Source organism: Haliotis rubra, unplaced genomic scaffold, assembly GCF_003918875.1.
Source record: "Haliotis rubra isolate DU_JTF1 unplaced genomic scaffold, ASM391887v1 Scf216, whole genome shotgun sequence".
NCBI classification, from domain to species: domain Eukaryota; kingdom Metazoa; phylum Mollusca; class Gastropoda; order Lepetellida; family Haliotidae; genus Haliotis; species Haliotis rubra.
This window is the reverse complement of record NW_025766181.1, coordinates 1,168,661-1,194,201: the sequence shown is the minus strand read 5'-3', so window position 1 is coordinate 1,194,201 and position 25,541 is coordinate 1,168,661. Positions and strand designations below refer to the sequence as shown.

At 43.3% G+C, this 25,541-nt stretch overlaps 1 protein-coding gene across 1 annotated transcript in view; it reads right to left on the bottom strand.

Moving 5' to 3' along the window:
• Nucleotides 1-25,166, bottom strand: part of LOC124276989 (protein unc-13 homolog D-like) — a 29,049-nt gene extending 3,883 nt beyond the window's left edge. Inside the window, 24 exon segments of the mRNA XM_046712642.1 lie at nucleotides 129-287; nucleotides 738-770; nucleotides 1,228-1,368; nucleotides 1,864-2,145; nucleotides 2,616-2,720; nucleotides 2,884-2,958; nucleotides 5,260-5,328; nucleotides 5,634-5,760; nucleotides 7,296-7,456; nucleotides 7,999-8,084; nucleotides 8,087-8,207; nucleotides 8,646-8,736; nucleotides 9,387-9,508; nucleotides 10,557-10,722; nucleotides 11,889-11,989; nucleotides 12,596-12,673; nucleotides 12,838-12,954; nucleotides 13,935-14,019; nucleotides 14,381-14,494; nucleotides 16,657-16,894; nucleotides 17,398-17,470; nucleotides 17,572-17,631; nucleotides 20,316-20,423; nucleotides 24,831-25,166. Coding sequence (XP_046568598.1) covers nucleotides 129-287; nucleotides 738-770; nucleotides 1,228-1,368; nucleotides 1,864-2,145; nucleotides 2,616-2,720; nucleotides 2,884-2,958; nucleotides 5,260-5,328; nucleotides 5,634-5,760; nucleotides 7,296-7,456; nucleotides 7,999-8,084; nucleotides 8,087-8,207; nucleotides 8,646-8,736; nucleotides 9,387-9,508; nucleotides 10,557-10,722; nucleotides 11,889-11,989; nucleotides 12,596-12,673; nucleotides 12,838-12,954; nucleotides 13,935-14,019; nucleotides 14,381-14,494; nucleotides 16,657-16,894; nucleotides 17,398-17,470; nucleotides 17,572-17,631; nucleotides 20,316-20,423; nucleotides 24,831-25,058 — 2,940 coding nt within the window. The 5' untranslated portion in view covers nucleotides 25,059-25,166.
• Nucleotides 25,167-25,541: the final 375 nt, after the last annotated feature.

Below are 25,541 nucleotides of genomic sequence, written 5' to 3'. Positions count from 1 at the left end.
CTTCTGACAAGCATGGGGTACTGGACATCCTATCCCGGCCTTCCTAGTAAAGACTCAATTTATGTCTTGATGATAGCACCAAGATTATGCACTTGCCATATTCAGCAGATCAAAGACATAAGCCTTACCATTCCATGAGCTAGACATTGGAAGTACTCCTGCATGAGAACCCCGGATTGCATGCAGTTAAGGTTGATGCGATCCCTGAGCTGAACTTCCGACGCACCCTGCGCTAATTTCTCCTCCAACCCGCAGCTGAGGAAGAACGACGTCAGGGCGCCCAGATGCTGAAACCAAACACGAAAATCAGTAGCCTGTATCCACAGCAAAGGTACACGGGCACTTAAAAACCTATCAGTCTAGGTAACTTATAGTCCTAGTAAGTTGGATTCATGTCGTTCAAAAACAAAGTTGTCTTTGACAGCACTTCAAGTTTTTTTTTCACTTAAAGTTTTCCTAATAAGACCTTTTTCATTTTATACAGACAAACCTTACGAATAAACAATTTCTACGCAGACGGGATAAAGTAACTTTGATCTCACAAGTATTACAACCAGTTAGGGTTGGTTGATGAGTTCATCGTACGCAGCGGGGATGCAGTGATCTTCTGATTTGCTTGCTTGAACACATTCCGAGGTAAAATACATCGTAATTTTGGGAAAAATGTAACTGTACGTGTGTCTCCATATATCATATCATATACTATGTCTCCACAGACAGATAATGATGCGTCTTACCCTTTTCATATGTCCGTAGTAGTCTGGTCTTTGCTGAAACAGAAGTGAGACAATATGACATTAATCCAACAGTGATTATTTGCGGTGAAATCCAGTTTCGCTTTTGCCGTTATGTTGAAGTTGACGGGTACAGTCGTATACATGTCCATGCGTGTCCATCTACATGGGGATTATTATGATTATTATCGTTATTTATGATTAATACCGTAGATCCAACAGTACCATAGCACAGACTGGTCAATCAACTTTCTACACACCGCATGAGTGAGAGGGAACGTCGAGAAGGACACTTACTGATCATGTGACAAAGGGCTCGCAATTCTTACAAAATGGCGTCCATTTTGTGGCACGCAGCTTTGCCTTAAAAATGGATTCAAACAATACTTATGCGGCATAAAAGTGCACGCGCTCCTTTGAAATGCCCTCTGTCAGTCGATCAACCAATGGAGTGCATAATTCATTATAAGGTTAAAGTTGGTTGTGAACTTACCCCGATTTGCATCTGTTCATAGAATATCTGAAGGACGATTTCCCACAGTTCCTCAATCATCTTCGGATAAATAGACGTCATTAGACGGTCGTCTAGAGTCTGCAAATTCGTAGACAGGTATCCGATGGTCTTGTCTACAGCCTGTTGAAGTCAAAGAAAGGGCATTACTTTAAACAGTATCATGAGAGTGTATACTTGTCAAACATATTACTTGTAGTTGGTTGGCAGCCTTGTTGCACAACCAACTTAGAAATCCAACCCGGAATAACCTTGTTGAAATGTGGCGTTCAGCCTGTCCGAACATACACATGTAACACATATCTGCAAGTAGATGGGCATATACGATTTAACGTTAAATATTTTATTGATAATGAACTTTTTTTACATTATTCAGACGAATATCATGTTTAGAGCCATAACTGAACTTTCAACGGCATATACGTGGGACTTCACCATGATGAACTGGGACGTCTGAGTGAACTTAAAAAGGCCTTCATGGAGACTGGCGACGCACATGCTGAGAAACATGTCACACACAAAAGGCTTTCACGGGAAACTTAACAATAATGACACCCATTACTGACCTCACAGAGACCTTCAAGGGAGACTGATCATGAGATCCATGGCTGAACTTACCGACGCTTTTGCGGGTGACTTGACAATGAATATTTCCATGAGCTTCTGAACGTTGGTCTTCATCTTGACGGCGATCTCCCTCAGCAGGAAGGAACTCTTCATCAGGATGTCCTGGTTGGCAGTGGCAGTCAGACGTCTGAGGGTCGTCAAGGACTGTTTGCCAATCTTGGCGTCCTCGTGGCGCGCTGACAGTGACTGTCCCACCTCCTCCCACTCCAACAGCTCGGGCAGCTGGTTCAGGTACTGGCGCACGTGCTCGATGTTGTTTAGTGTGATACACAACTGGACACAAAGCAACCATATCAAGAGAGATGTTTTCACACAGTTTATTGAGCATAGGATATCCTTCAATTCAAGTCCTGCCTTATTAGGACTAAAATGAATAATAAACACTGTCATTTGGAAAGTGTTGAAATGTAATCAGTTCTGTACTGAGAAAGTGTAATCCCAAATATAACAAATGTTACATATGTTTTATTTGGGATTACAAATTTCTCAGTAAAGTACAGATTCCAGTACTTTTGCTGGGTTGAGTTCCATAGGGATTCGAACCCCCAATCTCAGAGTCAGGCACCCAATCGCCAGCACACGAAGTCAGCAATCTAACCCACTTTGCCACTGGGCATAGAGTCTACGGGCCAAAATGTTGCATCGTACGAGGTAGCTACTCACTGCACTCAGTGAGGATGTTGTCAGATCGTATGCAGAGTATTGAATACAAGTAACATGCAAGTGAAAGGTCTGTTATATACCCTGTCATTGACATCAAACTTTTCTTCCTGTTGGTCGTAGTAGCAGTTCCGCTCAAGGATGGTGTGAATCTTGTCTGCATACAGACGGGCTCCGTCACAGATTAGCTGAAAAATGTAAGTGATATATCAACTGTAGAAAATCCAGTGATATATCGGCTGTAAAAACATAGCTATATGGCGGCGGCTTGTAAATAATCGAGTCTGGACCAGACCATCCAGTGATCAACAGCATCACAAGTCACTTTCATGCACAACTAGCAATACTTACGTCAGTGATCTTGGTGACACCCATGACGACGGAATCTGGATCCTTGAAGTCAATCTCCCTCCACTCCTCCGTAATCTGATAGGAAAATATACAGTTACCAGTAAAGACTTGATTACAATATGGGGAAAATATACAGATATCAGTAAAGACTTAATTACAATATGGGGAAAATATACAGATATCAGTAAAGACTTGATTACAATATGGGGAAAATATACAGATATCAGTAAAGACTTGATTACAATATGGGGAAAATATACATATATCAGTAACTGTTTGACTGCTATGTGGGAAAATATACAGATATCGCTACAGACTGGATTACTATATGGGAAAATACAGAGAAATCATTTCAGACTGGATTATTCTTTGAGAAAATATACAGATATCAGTACAGGCGGGATTATCATATGGGAAAATATACAGATATCGGTACAGGCGGGATTACTATATGGGAAATATACAGATATCAGTACAGGCGGGATTACTATATGGGAAAATATACAGATATCAGTACAGGCGGGATTACTATATGGGGCAATATGTAGATATCAGTACAGGCGGGATTTCTATATAGGAAAATATACAGATATCAGTACAGGCGAGATTGCTATATGGGGAAATATGAAGATATCAGTACAGGCGAGATTGCTATATGGGGAATGATACAGATATCAGTACAAGCGAGATTGCTATATAGGGAAATATGTAGATATCAGTACAGGCGAGATTGCTATATGGGGAAATATACAGATATCAGTACAGGCGAGATTGCTATATGGGGAAATATGTAGATATCAGTACAGGCGGGAATGATACAGATATCAGTACAAGCGAGATTGCTATATAGGGAAATATGTAGATATCAGTACAGGCGAGATTGCTATATGGGGAAATATACATATATCAGTACAGGCGAGATTGCTATATGGGGAAATATGTAGATATCAGTACAGGCGGGAATGATACAGATATCAGTACAAGCGAGATTGCTATATAGGGAAATATACAGATATCAGTACAGGCGAGATTGCTATATGGGGAAATATGAAGATATCAGTACAGGCGAGATTGCTATATGGGGAAATATACATATATCAGTACAGGCGAGATTGCTATATGGGGAATTATGTAGATATCAGTACAGGCGGGAATGATACAGATATCAGTACAAGCGAGATTGCTATATAGGGAAATATGTAGATATCAGTACAGGCGAGATTGCTATATGGGGAAATATACAGATATCAGTACAGGCGAGATTGCTATATGGGGAAATATGTAGATATCAGTACAGGCGGGAATGATACAGATATCAGTACAAGCGAGATTGCTATATAGGGAAATATGTAGATATCAGTACAGGCGAGATTGCTATATGGGGAAATATACAGATATCAGTACAGGCGAGATTGCTATATATGGGAAATATGTAGGTACAGGCGGTTGCTAATGTGGAAATACAGATATCAGTACAAGCGAGATTGCTATATAGGGAAATATGTAGATATCAGTACAGGCGAGATTGCTATATGGGGAAATATACAGATATCAGTACAGGCGAGATTGCTATATAGGGAAATATGTAGATATCAGTACAGGCGAGATTGTTATATTGGGAAATATACAGATATCAGTACAGGCGAGATTGCTATATGGGGAAATATGTAGATATCAGTACAGGCGGGAATGATACAGATATCAGTACAAGCGAGATTGCTATATAGGGAAATATGTAGATATCAGTACAGGCGAGATTGCTATATGGGGAAATATGTAGATATCAGTACAGGCGGGAATGATACAGATATCAGTACAAGCGAGATTGCTATATAGGGAAATATGTAGATATCAGTACAGGCGAGATTGCTATATGGGGAAATATACAGATATCAGTACAGGCGAGATTGCTATATGGGGAAATATGTAGATATCAGTACAGGCGGGAATGATACAGATATCAGTACAAGCGAGATTGCTATATGGGGAAATATGTAGATATCAGTACAGGCGAGATTGCTATATGGGGAAATATACAGATATCAGTACAGGCGAGATTGCTATATAGGGAAATATGCAGATATCAGTACAGGCGAGATTGTTATATTGGGAAATATACAGATATCAGTACAGGCGGGATTGCTATATTGGGAAATTTACAGATATCAGTACAGGCGAGATTGCTATATGGGGAAATATACAGATATCAGTACAGGCGAGATTGCTATATAGGGAAATATGCAGATATCAGTACAGGCGAGATTGTTATATTGGGAAATATGCAGATATCAGTACAGGTTGGGTTACTAGTACCAGAGGTGTTACATTCTGATGGATAGACGAGGTTCACATGCGGTGTAAGGTTCGGTAACTAACCTTTGCAAAGCAGGAGAGAACATCCACTGACGAGTTTGAGAATTTGACCAGCGATGTCACCAACACGACCTAGAAAACAATTTTAGATTAGATGGACACTACAACATCAACATTCAAAGGCAACACTAGATTAGTATGGTTGTGACATTATTACATTTTAAATATACATTAGCACTGCTCACACAGCAGGCAATTGTTCATACTTGATTCAGATGAAAGTCACAGAGGTATCACATGGCTCTCATACTTGATTAGATTCACACAGGGCTAATGCCAGTCAGACAGGGCTCACATGGCTGTCACACTTCATTTACATATCAATTGCATATCATTTACGCCAATGTCACACAATAGTATATGTCACAGCGACTCACATCCTTGTCTATTTCCAGTGCCTTCTCCATCCGGGTCATGCACTCGGTCTTGAAGGTCTGCAGCCAGAACACCAGAGATTCCTGGAACCAGCGCTGGTACTGGTTTACTAGTAGGCGGAACATGTCCCTGTGGGTGAGACAGAAGAGTAGCTGACATGCAAGAACATGTGCGTGCCATGCTGTGTGTGGTGTGTATGTCCTGTGTGAGTTGGTATGTATCAGTGTTGTCTATGTATCACTTGACTATGCTGTGTTTGTATCATCTGTCAGTGTTGTGTATGATATACATGTATCAGCGTTGTGCATGGTGTATCACCTGTCAGTGTTGTGTATGATATACATGTATCAGGGTTGTGCATGGTGTATCACCTGTCAGTGTTGTGTATGATATACATGTATCAGCGTTGTGCATGGTGTATCACCTGTCAGTGTTGTGTATGATATACATGTATCAGAGTTGTGCATGGTGTATCACCTGTCAGTGTTGTGTATGATATACATGTATCAGCGTTGTGCATGGTGTATCACCTGTCTGTGTTGTGTATGATATACATGTATCAGCGTTGTGCATGGTGTATCACCTGTCAGTGTTGTGTATGATATACATGTATCAGCGTTGTGCATGGTGTATCACCTGTCAGTGTTGTGTATGATATACATGTATCAGAGTTGTGCATGGTGTATCACCTGTCAGTGTTGTGTATGATATACATGTATCAGCGTTGTGCATGGTGTATCACCTGTCAGTGTTGTGTATGATATACATGTGTCAGCGTTGTGCATGGTGTATCACCTGAGTGTTGTGTATGATATACATGTATCATGGTGTATCACCTGTCAGTGTTGTGTATGATATACATGTATCAGAGTTGTGCATGGTGTATCACCTGTCATGTATGATATCATGTATCAGCGTTGTGCATGGTGTATCACCCTGTCAGTGTTGTGTATGATATACATGTATCAGAGTTTGTGCATGGTGTATCACCTGTCTGTGTTGTGTATGATATACATGTATCAGCGTTGTGCATGGTGTATCACCTGTCAGTGTTGTGTATGATATACATGTATCAGAGTTGTGCATGTGCATGGTGTATACACAGAGTTGTGCATGGTGTATCACCTGTGTGTGTTGTATGATGATACATGTATCAGCGTTGTGCATGGTGTATCACCTGTCAGTGTTGTGTATGATATACATGTATCAGTATCAGTTGTGCATGGTGTATCATCACCTGTCAGTGTTGTGTATGATATACATGTATCAGAGTTGTGCATGGTGTATCACCTGTCAGTGTTGTGTATGATATACATGTATCAGAGTTGTGCATGGTGTATCACCTGTCTGTGTTGTGTATGATATACATGTATCAGAGTTGTGCATGGTGTATCATCTGTCAGTGTTGTGTATGATATACATGTATCAGAGTTGTGCATGGTGTATCATCTGTCAGTGTTGTGTATGATATACATGTATCAGAGTTGTGCATGGTGTGTCAGTGTGCATGGTGTATCACCTGTATGATACATTATCAGCGTTGTGCATGGTGTATCATCTGTCAGTGTTGTGTATGATATACATGTATCAGCATTGTGCATGGTGTATCACCTGTCAGTGTTGTGTATGATATACATGTATCAGAGTTGTGCATGGTGTATCACCTGTCTGTGAGACCCTCCCTGATGAGAAGGAAGAACTTCCTGATGGCGAAGTACAGTCCCAGGGAGTGCCGGCTGCTCTGCGCGATGTTGACGGGGAAGTTGTGATACCGCACCATGTACTTGTCCATTTCCAACATCAACTCTCGCGCAGCTGTTGACAACTGCCAATATACAGACAGTTCCTGACATCAACATAATCTCTCTGATATGCTCAAACTACAATACCCCGTTCTGATCTTCTCTCGGCTACAGTCTCTCTCTCTCTCTCCACACTCACGCATACACACACGCACAAGCACACAGGCACGCCCGCACACGTGTATATCCTGTTTGTGTGTCATGAACTCAACAAAACGACCATTTGAGTCTACTCACTTCAGATGAAGAGGACCAAATCAGGGGCGGATGCAGCTTTTTAAAGGGAGGTGGTGCGCGCGCTCGTGTGTGTGTGTGTGCGTGCGCACTCTTGAGAAGAAGGGGAGGGGTTGTACACACTTCATTTTCACCCGTTCACGGGTAATTTAATATACTTTCAGGACAAAAGAGGCACGCACGCACGCACGCACGCACGCACACCGGATCCGCGCGTTTGCAAATGGTCACTTAAACACATGATTTGTTTTAGTCTTTTCGGGTTAATGTGACAAGGGAAGTAACTCTTTTTGGCTTATTTCATCACGAAAACACTTTCTGTCAAACCTACCTTTCTCTCTGTTCTGAATGCAACAACCCTGTAGTACTTGACCCCCAGGGAGCCGTAGAACTTGGTGATGACCCCAGGGGACTGCAATGAGAGGCTAAAGCCTTGGTGGTCTCGGTCAGGGATATCACTTCCGGTATCACAGAGTCCTTCACCTTTTTGTGCGAGTAGACCTCCTGGAGTTTCTCTGTCATCCAAAGGTCAATGTCTGACTGGAAAACAGCAGATAACTTGAGATACACATGGATATACGTTGATACGCAGTTTAAAGCATTGCACTTGGTTGGCGCAATAGATCTGACCTTACACTGTGTCACCCAGCGACAGTACTGACATATATGATCTTGAATTGGTGATTTTGTTTTACCTGATTTAACCAGTTTTCCAGTTACACGAGGGCCTGTTAACTTAATGCGGGAGGCGTGCCCGGAGTAATGAACGTTTCAGACGTTTACAACAGTGTGCTAACCCACCAACAAAGACAGTGATGTGAAACCGAGAAATATGACAAATGTTCATCGTGTTCTGCTACACCAAAGGGAAGCAACCCTGCTTATAGTATTTAGGGTCCTTAGGTGACTACACCGCCTGCATCAGTAATTACCCGTGTTACAAAACCATTCGTGCATCGGAAAGAAAACATTCATTACCTGTAATTTTTGGAACAGTTTATCTGCAAGTTCGTTTTGTGTTGAAGAGGACGAGTCCCAGAGATCTAGCTCGAGCAGATGTATGGCTAGGCTGGAACAAAGACAGTTGTTTTACAGCCAGAATGTAAACACGGAAAATGTTGTATAGCCGACTGTTGATTGTCACCGACCCATAAAAAAAACCCAGTCGAAACATTATTCTATCTACTACACATTAATCATTCACCCAACCACCCATCCTACTCACCAGGCTCCTCGCCAACCACCCGACTCAGCAACCACAACCCACCCTACTCACCACATAACTCACCAACACCCATCCCTCGAACTCTACTCAGTGTACTCACCCATCCTACTCACCACATAACTCACCAACACCACCCATCCACTCGACTCAGTGTACTCACCCATCCTACTCACCACGCTACTCAACACTACTCACCAATCAGATTCCTCACCACTCACCAAACACCACCCACTCTACTCAGTGTACTCACCCATCCTACTCACCACAGTACTCACCAACCACCACCTACCCATCCACTCACCAACCGGAATCCACACCACGCACCAACCACCACCCACCCTAACCACTACCACACATCTAAACCACCACATATACTATCTACCACTCACGCAACCACCATTATCCACTCAACCACTACCCATCCAAACCACAAAACATCATCACCCCCAGAAAACACCCCACCACCCACCAACCCCAGAACAACAGATGCTTACCCCAGAGAGCCTTTGAGTGTGATAAGACTCTCTGCTGACGGCGGGAAGAGGCTGGGTAGTTCATGCAGCTTGCTGGTCAGGGAGCTGATGTAGTTCCGGGTGCCGGTGCGGTACAGGCTGATCTGAAACATCACTCACAGTGAGTTCGTACGAACTATTCGACTAATTTTTCTATACATACCTTCACTCATGAATGGCATATCTGTAACAGTATATGCCGGCAAAAGAAAGTATAAACTTGAGATTGGATTTGAACGAAAACATAACAGACGTCATAAAACCTAATTTGCCGGAAACCAGTTGTGGAGCTGTGTAGCAATGGTTGTAACAAGATTTAACTAACACGCAGCCATGTGTATGCAAGCACGCAATATGTCAACTATCTGTCTGCTGCCATCACCTAAAAACTGAACATAATTTACCATATGATTCCGTATATAATGTCTATTTTAAAACATTGTATATTTCTTTTCTTTGCACATAAAACACAAAAATCGATTATCTATTGACATGTTTTGTAACTGTTCCTTGGCAACAGTTTATTGGAGTCCATTTTTAATTATATCCTGCTGCTATCACTAGCCGTCGTATCGTAATACATCACTGTCTTACGATGATACTTCCAACATTGTTGACAATGTTTAAAAGTGATGCTGACCGCTTTGCCAGAGGTTTAGGGTTGGGGGTAGCTTACTAGGCAAGCCGAAGACCCGATTCGATTCCCCACATGGTACATTGTGTCAAGTCAACTTCTGGTGTCCGTGATATTGCTGGAATATTGCTAAAAGCGGCGTAAAACCATACTCACACACTCCAGTGGAGTATTAGATGACTGTTTGACTGACATCCAACAAGTTTGAATAAAGCTTGTACCGGTTCGTGTTTTTGTTGATTTCCATTTACCCCTTTTACATTGGAGTAGCAAACGATTATAGTCATATATGTAGATCTGCTTTTAGCAGCAATACTTCCACAGACCTCTCAAAGGGTGACATGTACGTCCATTGGTCTATTCAACATATCGTCCGATTTAATACTACCGATTTAATGTATCATGTGATTTCAGACCTCCGTTTGTTTTATAATTGTAATACAATTTGGTTTTGTGACACAATTTGTCCCACTGTCGCTTATTAGAGTGGGCTGACTTCGGAACGTGCGCTCCACTACCTCGGAGTCTGACAACGGCATCCTCTGTGTGAGCTCCTGCCCGCATGCCTGCATCGCCAGCCACGTCATTTCCACCTCCTCCAGCGACTTGTGCAGCACCGTGTCCGACAGACACTGGATCTCCTTGTCCGGGGACGCCACCAGCTCCAGCAGCACCGTCAGATCCCTGCAGATACAACGCACAATTGTACTTTACACAACACTGTCAGATCCCTGCAGATACAACGCATACAATTGTACTTTACACAACACTGTCAGATCCCTGCAGATACAACACACACAATTGTACTTTACACAACACTGTCAGATCCCTGCAGATACAACACACACAATTGTACTTTACACAACACTGTCAGATCCCTGCAGATACAACACACACAATTGTACTTTATACAACACTGTCAGATCCCTGCAGATACAACACATACAATTGTACTTTACACAACACTGTCAGATCCCTGCAGATACAACACACACAACACACAATTGATACTTTACAACAACACTGTCAGAACCCTCAGTGCAGATACAACACACACAATTGTACTTTACACAACACTGTCAGATCCCTGCAGATACAACACACACAATTGTACTTTACACAACACTGTCAGATCCCTGCAGATACAACGCATACAATTGTACTTTATACAACACTGTCAGATCCCTGCACATACAATTGTACATACAACACAATTGTACTTTATATAACACTGTCAGATCCCTGCAGATACAACACACACAATTGTACTTTACACAACACTGTCAGATCCCTGTAGATACAACACATACAATTGTACTTTATACAACACTGTCAGATACAAGACATACAATTGTACTTTATATAACACTGTCAGATCCCTGCAGATGCAACGCATACAATTGTACTGTGAACAACACCGACAGATCGCTGCAGATACAACATATACAATTGTACTTTATACAACACTGTCAGATCCCTGCAGATACAACACACACAATTGTACTTTACACAACACTGTCAGATGCAAGTCACACGATTCTACTTTGAACAACCCTGACACTGCCATCTGTTTACACGTACTGATACGTCATCAGAATATACAGTATAGTGACACCTGTGTTGTCTGATGACACATTAGTGTCATTTGACTATCTGGAATCGGCTGTCATTCCATATGATTGAACACTTCTGTGATATCTATTGGCTGGCATTCCATATTTGAACACTTCTGTGATAGTATCTGGTTTATTCTGTGATACAATCTGGTTTATTCGTTTTGTGATACTATCTTTGCTGGAATATTGCAGCGACGTAAAACACTCAGTCACACACTCGAAACAAGTACCTACAGGATGGACTGGGAGAGCTTTGATATCCTATTCCCAATGGCAAATGTGTCGAGAATTCGTCGACTTTGTGGAGACAGCAATAACGCAGAGTCGGTACAATCCTGGAACAGAAAAAAGAAGTGAAATATTCCGCCAGATACTCTTCCTTGTAATGAAATGTCGATGAATCTATCATATTAAGAATATCACAATGAAAGTACTGGAATGGCATTGACATATATCTCTTGCTGAAGTGGTGGCTGAGCGGGTTAGACGGCTGACTTTGTGTGCTGGCGATTAGGTGCTTGACTCTGAGGGTGTGGGTTTGAATCCCGGATGGGACTCAACCCAACAAAAGAACTAGAATCTAGATTTTACTAAGAAAGTGTAATCCCAAATATAACATGTTACATTTGACCGCTTTCTAAATGGCATTGTGTATTGATGGGACAAGGGTGTTTACAACATATTTATTTTAATCTTCCGCTCAATCTTGGCGAGACTGTGCTCAAAGGCTATCTGACAAGACAAATGTAGTTTTATTGACAGCACCTGGCACAATTGTTTGCTCACAATGATATGGTATTTTTGTTTCTTCGTTATTTAAAACAAATTTACAGACAGTTTGTACATATGTTAAGCATATAATTGTACAATAGTCGTATGACCAGTTCCTTTGTAAAAGGCATAGCATATAATGAACAAGCGTACATCGTGCGTTGTCTCACCTTGTTGACCTTGACCGCATGTTTGTGGTGGATGAGCGACACCTGGTGGTAGTCTTCGACGGAGAAACACGCACCTGACTGTACAAACAGACAGGGGAGGTAATTTAGTTCGCCTGTTGATTCATACATCATAAGATTTGCATTTCACTTTTCACACGTAGTACAATCTGTGTAAGGTGTCAATACATATCAATTGTTGAATTATTGAATGAAATATACAATACTGACAGTGATCAACTGACCTGCATGTAGGATATGGCCAGTCGCACGCGGCACTGACCAACAGGTTTTGTCTTGGCGCTGACCGGCCCCACTGGATATACATTCATCCACCTGTCCACGCTGTTGGTGGCAATATCCTGGAACATGGAATACACCGGTTTCTCATATCGAAAAATCTAATTCTGTGCGAAAAATATAGCTGTTTTATGATCCTTTCCTCTTGTCGTTCAGGGATAGAATGTCCACTTAAAACCAACGTAAAATAACACTGACCGCCACAAACTGATGTGCTCTAAAACCCATCAGAGACAGTTTCGGAATCTCGCAAAAGAGTGTTAATGTTAATATCACAGTTTTATGACATAGTACCGCCATCTTCATACATACAACGTCCATTATAAGCTTTAATGTACCGTGTGGCATATCAAGAGTTGATTAGTGTTGGGAATTGGTTAAAATCTCATACTTGATGCTTGGTTCATTACAACCGATCAATCATCGAAAATAATTGGTTAGCGTCATTTATGAAATGTGTTAATGCACAAAAAAGTAAGGAAAAAAACATGTAGTTCTTTGGGGTTTTTTTGGCAAAATTTCACATCTTTAAAGGATGACTAGTATGGAGGATCATACATTTCTTAGAGTCTTTAAGATAAATTCAATCATGACTTGGAACGAGCTTGTAGTGCTTATGAAATGTAACAGACAAAACCAACCTAGTGAAAAATAGTGTTACTAGAATTGTTTGTGTTCGATTATGAGAAAACATGATCGATTGCTTGGTCGTTTAGTCACTGCGACCAATCTTCGATTATTTCAATTAATCGGAACACCACTAGAGTTGATCTGTGGTAACCAATAGATATCGACGAGATTTCTGGATCACTGCCTAATTAATCATTCACCAGATTGTTTGGTCCAGGATCGATTAATTCGGCCCTGTCATACAGTTGCAATATTGCTGACGTTAAAATATAATCAGTAAATGAATCAGAACAATATGTAGTCATTCTCTTTTCTTTTGAGTATTTGGAACTCTACAAACTGACCTTGCGTTATTTATAATCATTTCTACGGGAATGCAACCCAAAGAGGGCCTCATGGTTCATGTACATACCCGAACTGGGACAACTATCCGCCCGATGCATCCTGGGATATGTTTCTCATGCTCTGATGAAGATGCCAAGACGTTGCGGAAGAAGCTGAAACAGATAATAATAATGTTTAAAGAGTGAATTTTGTACCGTATTCGAATTCTCTGATGGCGTGAACCGATGTCGGAGATAACCAGAAGCGAGGCCAATCTTTGATATTTATCATGTTGGTGAAACCCAAAATCAGAGGCATGGTGCCGACAAACCCGGATCAGGCGAATCTGGATTCGAACTCATGATCATGTGATGTTGGCCTACATGGCCAAACTGCTGCAATGTGCAGAATTTGTGGAAGAGATAGAAATGACCAATACAAGATACACATGTATGTGTATGTCAAAGTATCTTAGGTTTAGAACAGAATCATGGAGCTTGGGTTTAACATTCAAACAAAAGACGGTCGTCCTACCTCTTGAGAGAGTTACCACCCTTGTCATGGTGTTTGCTTTCATGAAGTGTGACGTCCGCATCTTGAAGGAAGAAGCACACGTGCAACTCATCTGTGAAGAGGTCTTCTATTTCCCTGAAGGACAAAAGTGAGAATTTTTACAGAAGGGCATCTTTACACAGATAGCATTGATGATATATGGCTTAAGGTCTTCCATTTTGCTTTCATAAAATAAGCACGGAAGGCTTTGGGTCAACAAGACCGTGATTCTTGGTTTACTAGATACTTTCTTACTGACCACGAGGGCGGTGGGGTAGCCTAGTGGTTAAAGCGTTCGCTCGTCGCGCCGAAGACCCGGGTTCGATTCCCCACATGGGTACAATGTGATTCCAACACATGGGTACAATGTGTGAAGCCCATTTCTGGTGTTCCCCGCCGTGATATTGCTGGAATATTGCTACAAGCGGCGTAAAACTAAACTCACGCACTGTACTGACCACGACATTGACCCCTGATACTGAACTGCTTGGACACCATTGCATTACTGACCACGTCTCATCATAGACAACGATTCCATTGCCAGTCACTCCAAAACTATCCCGGCATGTGAAGTTTTGTTGTCATATATTTTTAGTGTAATGAACCCTTACTTGTCGTAAGAGGCAACTAACGGGATCGGGTGGTCAGGCTCGCTGATTTGGTTGACACATGTCATCGTAACCCAATTGCCTAGATCGATGCTCATGATGCTGATCACTGGGTTTACTGGTCCAGGCTCGAATATTTACAACCCGTCGCCATATAGCTGCAACAGTGCTGGGTGCGGCGTTAAACAACAATCAAACTAGAAAAATAGTGGTGTAATGTTAAAAGAAGGCATCGTCCAGGTTTTCACTTTCATAACGGGGTAATAATGATCCACGGCTTTTGCTACATTGAATTCCCTCGAGTGTTGCTGTTCCAGTCCTGGAGGTGCTGAAGTCCTCTTAGTAAACTATTATTGGTTTTAATTCTATTTTTAAACTTGATGGTTGTAATATATTTTGTTGAACTCATCCTACATCCGCTGATGCCTTGTGGGTATTTATTTACATAACGCTATATCGAAGTTTATTCCAATTAGGAATTAATTCCCATTTACCACTAACAATCAAACACAAATGAGCGGGCGTTTGACTGGAAGCAAGACGTGGACATATTCACTTCAGCTCGATGATGATTTAAAGTTCAGTTTGCCAAGAGCAAACGATTAGGTTGACATAAACTCAGATTTCATTGGGTGGTGTCATTATATTCCATAGTATGAATTCCCTCTTCAGTGAGTACTGGGTTACGAAAGAAAAATTAAACTACTTCCCCACCTACGTTAATTCCTGATATATGAAGTCAATACTCTTACTACTGCTTCGCTGGAGATAGAAAATATATAATATATCTCCCAAACACACTAGGGTACTCAAGTGTGGGATCGGAATTTACTGTCAGGCTCCATAAGATGGAGTCACGAGGTTATGTAGATCGGTGAGTTTACCAAGGTCGTACAGGGCATAATAAAAAAATCGCTAACACCCTGTGTCACCTTTGATATTCAGTGCATGCATATAACGCCGACCTTTATTTTTAGACAAGTAATTGAGAATGGTTGCTCTTAAGAGTTGACTTTTTATGTGTACGATTGAAAAAAACAGAATTATACAGTCAGGAACCACGACGAATCTGGACATCTTCCACCAATGGTTGTATGTTTCTTTGTTTGTTGTTTAACGCCGCACTCAGCAATATTCCAGCTATATGGCGTTGGTCTGTAAATAATCGAGTCTGGACCAGACCATCGAGTGATCAAAGCATGAGCATCGACCCAGGCAGTTGGGGTACGATGACATGTGTCAACCAAATCAGCGAGCTTGACCACCCGATATCGTTAGTCGCCTCTTACGACAAGCATTTGGAGCTGAAGTCCAGTTCTAACCCGGATCTTCACGGGTATCCATTGACCAATGACCTCCCCCTGTCCACTAGTCTCTCTCACAGTCCCTGAACCACGTTATTTCCCTACTGCCTGGGCTACTGGGCTCCTTTTAATCTAAATAGGTTTATTTGCTACCATCAAAATTATATATATTTAGAGGCTAAGCGTTAGTCTGACTGTGCACATGAGAAGGCCAATGCAACAGCACATGAGTATAAACATATGAATGTCGACCTTCGATGCGACACTTTTGGTATAGGCTTGTTATTGTGGTTTGTAACCTCTAATTAGTATTCTCTGAAGTAGAGCGGTGATCAAACGAACTCACAAGTAAAACTCTTCATTCCACTTGGGCTGAGCGAATCCTCTTGCCGTCTGTGATCGGAGCACATCATTTCCGTGTTCCTGTGAGCCAGGTCGTGGTTGATGATGTTTTCGCAGCGGAAGTGGACTCCCCATCGGGGACGACCGAGGGGACGCCCTGGGGGATGATTTGGGGGAATACTTGGATGACTTGGTCGGGTTTACAATGGTGAGGATACAGTAAGGGTTGAACTCGCCATGCGCTACAAGAGAATATCTTGATGATCAGTCTTCATCTTCCCCACCCGAGAAGCAGCATGTCACCGCCCACACATAGCATACATCATGAAACTTCATTCTCAGATCGTTTGATTACTGTTTCGAGATTTCATGCATGGACCCTACCAGTGTTAGTTTGACTGATTCCCTTACAGGTGGTCGTGTTAATGGACCCCACGTGTGATGTTTCGCCTGATTCCCCTACAGGTGGTCGTGTTAATGGACCCCACGTGTGACGTTTTCGCCTGATTCTCCTGTTCATGTTTCTCCGAAACCGTATCTAATTTCGTGTCCATGGAATCAAACCATAACGATTATGAATGATCTTACTGGAGGTCGTTTCCATGGAAACACACATGATGGTTTCAGTACATCCCGGCTGGTGATCAGTTCCATTAACCAACAGATCCATATTGTTTAAAACCCTGTGTGATAGCGTTCCGTGAATCTTTTATTGACGTGTTCCCAAAGAAGTTAGTTGACTCACCTTTTGGCTGTTTGTCGGCAACTCTGAGGTCTCGTGCTTCTATCACAGTTGCACATACTTGAATCTTCTTTGGCTGAAAGAAAACGGTTATTGAATTAGACACTAAAACCATGTACCAATGTAGCAACAGAAACGGAAGGCTTTATGTCTTTTCAGATCTATTAATATCCTCACCTTATTCTTTGCTTCTTCTCTGATAAAATATTCGTGATCGTCCTGGTCGATTCCAAACACCTGCAAAATATAATATGGAAAACATAGACGACATATTCTCACTCATAACACCTCACCTCATAGGGCAACTAAGAAAATCTTAGTTATAGTCAATTAACTCATATTTCCACATTTTAAACATATAAAAGATTAATTTATTGTGGGCATTAATCAAATATTCCCTTTAGCACTGAGTGTTATTTCCGTAAATAATGTGAACGTGAGGACCTATTCAGACCAGTCTCAGTGATATACCAGCTATATCTGTGGCTCGATCTCTGCTCTGTAATGTTTACAATGCAGTGGAATGTGTGACCTATATTCCGCTCAGACACCATGTATGTACATATTGACATAACACATATCTCCAGGCTTTCGTCCCAGATCTGGTCTGAACTACCTCCTCGGTCTGATGTGACCCACGTCCCCGATCTGGTGTGACCTAACTCCTCGGTGTGGTGCGACCTACGGCCCCTATTTGATGCGACCTACATCCCCGATCTGATGTGACCTACCTCCTCGATCTGATGTGACCTACCTCCTCGATCAGGTGTGACCTACCTCCTCGATCTGATGTGACCTACCTCCTCGATCTGGTGTGACCTACCTCCTCGATCTGGTGTGACCTACCTCCCCGATCTGGTGTGACCTAACCTTCCCCGATCTGGTGTGACCTACCTCCCCGATCTGATGTGACCTACCTCCTCGATCTGATGTGACCTACCTCCCCGATCTGGTGTGACCTACCTCCCCGATCTGATGTGACCTACCTCCTCGATCTGATGTGACCTACCTCCTCGATCTGGTGTGACCTACCTCCTCGATCAGGTGTGACCTACGTCCCCGATCTGATGTGACCTACGTCCCCGATCAGGTGTGACCTACGTCCCCGATCTGATCTGACCTAACTCCCCGATCTGGTCTGACCCTACCTCCCCGATCTGGTGTGACCTACCTCCTCGATTTGATGTGACCTACCTCCTCTGTGTGACCTACCTCCTCGATCAGGTGTGACCTACGTCTCCCTGATCTGATGTGACCTAACTCCCCGATCTCCCCGACCTACACTCCCCGATGACCTACCTCCTCGATCTGTGTGACCTACGTCTTCGATCTGGTGTGACCTACCTCCCCGATCTGATGTGATCCACCTGATCTGACGTCCCATCTGATCTGAGTGACGCCATGACCCCATAGTGTGCCCCGTCCTGTCCTCACTTACCTGTGTGATCCCCAGGTTCCCAGTCCCCCCTCTGCCCCTCCCTCTCCCTCTGTCGTGACTTACCTGTCTTCAGATCATCCCCTCCCTCCCAGGACCCCGGAGGACCCCATCTGTGTGTGTCCCCTCCCTCTGTCGTGACTTACCTGTCTTCAGATCATCCCCAGTTCCCCCCCGAGGACCCCATCTGTGTGTCCCTCCCTCTGTCTGTGACTTACCTGTCTGTCTTCAGATGATCCACCAGGCCCCGGAGGACCCCATCTGTGTGTCCCCTCCCTCTGTCGTGACTTACCTGTCTTCAGATGATCCACCAGGCCCCCGGAGGACCCCATCTGTGTGTCCTCTCCCTCTGTCGTGACTTACCTGTCTTCAGATGATCCCCCAGGCCCCCGGAGGACCCCATCTGTGTGTCCCCTCCCTCTGTCGTGACTTACCTGTCTTCAGATCATCCACCCAGGACCCCGGAGGACCCCATCTGTGTGTCCCCTCCCTCTGTCGTGACTTACCTGTCTTCAGATCATCCACCAGGCCCCCGGAGGACCCCATCTGTGTGTCCCCTCCCTCTGTCGTGACTTACCTGTCTTCAGATGATCCCCAGGCCCCCGGAGGACCCCATCTGTGTGTCCCCTCCCTCTGTCGTGACTTACCTGTCTTCAGATGATCCACCAGGCCCCCGGAGGACCCCATCTGTGTGTCCCCTCCCTCTGTCGTGACTTACCTGTCTTCAGATCATCCCCCAGGACCCCGGAGGACCCCTCTGTGTGTCCCTCCCTCTGTCGTGACTTACCTGTCTTCAGATCATCCAGGCCCCAGGGACCCCTGTGTGGAGGACTTACCCCCCATCTGCCCCGGAGGACCCCTCTCCCTCTGTCGTGACTTACCTGTCTTCAGATGATCCAACAGGCCCCCCGGAGGACCCCCCAGGAGGACCCCTCTGTCGTGACTTACCTCTGTGTGTCCCCTCCCTCCCTGTCGTGACTTACCTGTCTTCAGATGATCCAACAGGCCCCGGAGGACCCCTCAGTGTGTCCCCTCCCTCTGTCGTGACTTACCTGTCTTCAGATCATCCCCAGGACCCCGAAGGACCCCTCAGTGTGTCCCCTCCTCTGTCGTGACTTACCTGTCTTCAGATGATCCACCAGGCCCCGGAGGACCCCCTCAGTGTGTCCCTCCCTCTGCCGTGACTTACCTGTCTTCAGATCATCCCCAGGCTCCCGGAGGACCCCATCTGTGTGTCCCCTCCCTCTGTCGTGACTCACCTGTCTTCAGATCATCCCCCAGGCTCCCGGAGGACCCCATCTGTGTGTCCCTCCCTCTGTCGTGACTTACCTGTCTTCAGATCATCCCCCAGGCCCCCGGAGGACCCCCTCTGTGTGTCCCCTCCCTCTGTCGTGACTCACCTGTCTTCAGATGATCCACCAGGTCCCCGATCCTCCATGACCCCCCTCTGTGTGCCCCCTTCCCCCTTCCCTCTGTCGTGACTCACCTGTCTGAGGTGATCAACCAGGTCCCCCGGCCTGAGTCCAATCTCCGAGTCAGGGGTGCCGAGTGGATGTAGGAGGCAACGCAGTAAACCCCGGAACAGAGCCTCGTTCTGGGGAAACAACGGCATTGTTGTACATGGAAGTACTTCCGGCAAGGTCGCTTATGATAACTGAGATTTTGATTTCCTATTGATAACTATATAACATGGTGGTAGGCCAACCATAAAGATATTCCGACATGTGCAGTTGCCCTCGCCGTTACAACTTTGCATTACAACCCGGAAGAATATAGAATGCTTAAGCTGGGGTTTATACACACGTGATTTACAACAGGGAAAGTACAGTGCAATAACTATGCGAGGTAATGACAAGGACACTGCAACAAGGTTGCTGAATCAAGACCCCAACAACAGTGAAATCATGGAGTGAAAGCAACAATGTGACCGTCTCAACAATGTAACGACGGTAAAGTCATAATGTTTTAACGCCGCACTTAGCAATATTGCAGCTATATGAGTGAGTGAGTACAGTTTACGCCGCATTTAGCAATATTCCAGCAATATCACGGCGGGGGACATCAGAAATGGGCTTCACGCACTGTGGGGAGTCGAACCCGGGTCTGACGAGCGAACGCTTTACCTAGTTGGCTACCCCCACCGCAGGCAGTTATATAACGGCGGTCTGTAAATGTTCGCCTCTTGAGAAAACACTCTAATGATCAAAATCATGAGCATCAACTTATGCAGTCAGGAAACCATGACGTACGTCGGAAAATGGAGAGATCCCGAGCACCTGTTCCCGTTAGTCGCCAACGTAGCAATGTTGTAATAACATTGGATCACCCAACGTAACAATGTTGTAATAACATTGGATCACCAACGTAGCAATGTTGTAATAACATTGGATCACCAACGTAACAATGTTGTAATAACATTGGATCACCAACGTAACAATGTTGTAATAACATTGGATCACCAACGTAGCAATGTTGTAATAACATTGGATCACCAACGTAACAATGTTGTAATAACATTGGATCACCAACGTAACAATGTTGTAGTAACATTGGATCACCAACGTAGCAATGTTGTAATAACATTGGATCACCAACGTAGCAATGTTGCAATAACATTGGATCACCAACGTAGCAATGTTGTAATAACATTGGATCACCAACGTAGCAATGTTGTAATAACTTTGGATCACCAACGTAGCAATGTTGCAATAACATTGGATCACCAACGTAGCAATGTTGCAATAACATTGGATCACCAACGTAGCAATGTTGAAAAACGGTGCCGCAACAATATAACAATACTGAAACAACACTGTAGCAACAACATAACAATAATTTAACAACGGTGGCACAACAACATAATAACGTAACAACACTGTGAATACATAAAACATTCAAGCAGCAGGCCTAAAGTCAAACCTGTTAGCAACACTGTACAAAGAATGTGACTCTATTTACATTTCTTTAATTTAACATTAAAGTTATATCTATTTGTTTTACTCAAATTCCAAAAATCCCATTTGTTAAGTTTGATATTTAGTTTCAGAACAAAGGTTGTTTCGTTCAGATAGAATTTGCAAGTCAATCATTTTATAAATGCTCAAATGTAACATCATTCCAAAATGTGCATTAAATTTCAATATCAAATGTGGATCCAAATATAACTGTAAAATGAAGGATACATCAGATTAGCTTTAAGCTATTATATTAAATTGCGAATCAAAGAACGTATTTATAGGCTACCGTGCGGAGTATAAATTCAGTTAGATTAACGCTACTGGATGTGTAAATATGTGGACAATAACTAGATTAGAAAGTATTTGTCCTGAGATAACTGTATTCGAAAGTCCGGGCTAAGTGAAAATGAACTAAAGTAACAAGCACTTTAAAGGCATGGTTTCACTTGTCCGTGTTACTATGTAGGATCCAGTGACGAATGTGTCATCATGGGGGAACCAGTGACGAATGTGTGTGACAACGCAGGATCCAGTGACACAGGCAGACTCAGATACGGCAATAAACTCAACACACCCATGCTTTTCATGACAACGACTCTTCTGAGAACACACATCCCATTACATTTTTATGTAAAGTACAGATACCAGTACTTGTGTTAAGTTGAGTCCCATCTGGGCTTCGAACACAGACTCTCAGAGTCAGGCACCTAATCACAAAGTCAGCAATCTAACCCACTCAGCCAGCGCATCCTCAACAAAATGGAAGTCGGACAACTGGTAATCTAGAATACGTTTGACCACTTTCTAAATGGCTTTGTGTGAAAAGTAAATGGCCTGACTTTAGTGAACTATAATAAAAGGTAAATGTTTTGACTGTATAAATGGGTTGAATCCATTGAAGGTAAATGTTTTGACTGTATTAATGGGTTGAATCCATTGAAGGTAAATGCTTTGACTGTATGAATGGTTTGAATCCATTGACGGTAAATGGTTTGACTGTATAAATGGTTTGAATCCATTGAATGTAAATGGTTTGACTGTATAAATTGTTTGAATCCATTGAAGGTAAATGATTTGACTGTATAAATGGTTTGAATCCATTGAAGGTAAATGGTTTGACTGTATATATTGCTTGAATCCATTGAAGGTAAATGGTTTGACTGTATATACTGCTTGAATGCATTCAAGGCAAATGGTTTGACTGCATCGAAAAGTTAATAGTTTGACTGCCGTGAAAGTTAAATTGTTGTAAACAAGGGGTACTACATGTCTACGATACTCGGTATACGCAGCCTAAAGTAGTTTCTGTTGCCCAGTGTTAAATCAGCAACGGACTTTAGTGGAAGGTTCTGAAGGAGGCGTGACACTGTACGTGACGCTAGTGACCAGTAGTGGCCGGACAGTGACAGCTATACCTAGCTCTGACTGCCAGCCACTCCGCGACCATACGGACGGACAACACAGCTGCGCATGGCCTCTACATTCCTGCATAATTAAGCCAACTCAGTGATATGGAAGACCTCCTTTAAAGCATCTAGAGATTGTCACATATTTCTGCATCTACGTTTGTCGTGACTGACTGTGTATCTTGCATTACGTTGGCCTACGGACATTGATAGCCAGCTTAACGACGATTAGGAGATAGTGTATCAAGACACCTGCCTAAGATGATTTCTTTAAAGATTGCAGCGGTCACGTGATTCCAGCTCGGGTATCTAATGACGGCTCGTGTAACGGAGTGTACGTATGAAAATACATTGCTACTGCCTTAAAATATACATTAATGATCACGATTTGTCTTTATTATTCGAAATGAAACGTTTCAGGATCAGCGGATGGCTATCTCATTCATTCAAGATGAGGGTAGCCTAGTGGTTAAAGCGTTCGCTCGTCGCGCTGAACACCCGGGTTTGATTCCCTACATAGGTACAATGTGTGAAGCCCACTTCTGGTGTCCCTCGCCGGATATTGCTGGAATATTGCAAAAAGTGGTCTAATTTAACCACACTCACTCACTCATTCAAGATAAACATTTCAACATTACTTATTTCGATGAGAAATGCTAAGGGGGATGGGATAAGGGGTTGTGATGCAAAGCTCGAGGTGTCCATGATGCAATATGTCAGTTGCTGCCACATTAACTGGCGAGCCACGGGGTTCCTGGTCAGCACGGATGCCAGCCAACCTAAGCCCTTCAGAAGATACGTCTTAAAGGATTGGTGTGTGCTTTAGCTGAGCACTTGTCATAATATCGTGGCATATGTTATCATAATATCAATCACTGGATTGCCAGGTCCAAACTCGATTATTTACAAGCGAAAGCTATATAGCTGGAAACCGCAATATGGAAGCGATAAAATCAAACACAAATAACATAGGTAAAGATGAAACGTAATACGACGTAACCATGGTGACCAAGTGAAGGAGTGCTCACATATAATACCACGCAAACTAAATAAAAGACCTGAGCTTAAGACAATTATGAAGAAAGACCTTTGGATTCTACTTCAGTTCCTCTGATCAGTATACACATATATACTTTCGACAGGTTCTTGCAGTGATTTACATTACTAAGAGCGCAAACAAGAAAGTGCCATGAAATTAACATTCTTACCATGTCCTTTGTTCAAAAGAGAATACTTTTAAACCGTTGAGCTTCTGTTCACGAACCACATAGGCTAATGGGTGCTTCACTAAGGCAATGCAGCGTTGCCCGAATACAAGATTTATAGGTGCAGACATGTTGTTTACTCAAGAAACGACCCTGTTAATGAAAGGTGTGTACGTTATACTGAACCTCTGAATATGTGGCCCCTCCGTCACCATACCTGTATGGCTACCTGTACAAGGTAAACACATCGTGTGTTATTTGCATTAACCTAAATCCCATATCCAGGGAAGGCTTGTTGATAAAACACTGACCTTTGGCAGATAAGAAAGATCAAATGACACAAACTTAAACCTCTAAGGTTACTAATAAAAGTCTTTTCTTGAGAACAGAAAAAAACTATGAGTAGGGGTGAATCAAGGGGCCATTTTCTCACCTCAATTGTTGCGATACTGTCACGTGACGCATTGCTGATTTTTCTCCCGACTTCATTAAACAAGTGATCAAGATTGTACGAGTTTATGGAAGCTTTCCGTCGGTCAAAAGAGGACTTCCTCCGGAAACTCAACCGGCGGAACACTTTGGTGAAAACCCCCGGCGATGACGGGGACGACGCGGCGCCATCGTTGGCGATAGGGACCGAGGAACATCTCCGTAGCGACATTGTACTTGTGGTAGTGGAACTTCAGAGTCGACGGTTTTACCCCCTATTTTCGTCATGTCCAAACCTGGCCTGTATTCAGTCTCAACAGGGCGCAGTACATGTGCTGCTAGACGTTGTGTCGAAATGTCGGCGATGATATTGACATGGTACACATCAATGTCAATGCTCGCCTGTCAATCAAACTCTGTAGCAGGGCGGGGTAGACTGCTGAAGACAACCCGAGGGTTGATTGGGTGTGATCCACCTCCACACCCGTGCTTGCCACAAAGCCACCCCGCTACCGTAAATGCCCTTATATGTCTAGATATAGTTGTTAGCCACTGAATATATTCACACATGCGTAGGGTCGACCCGTTGCTAAAACAAAGCAAGACACACAAGCCAAGCCCAGATTCCAAGCTCACGTGTACGCTTAACAGTCTTAGCCTACTATTTACAACAAGGAGTTAACTTGTCATTTTGAAAAGTGTTTTTCAAACTGTC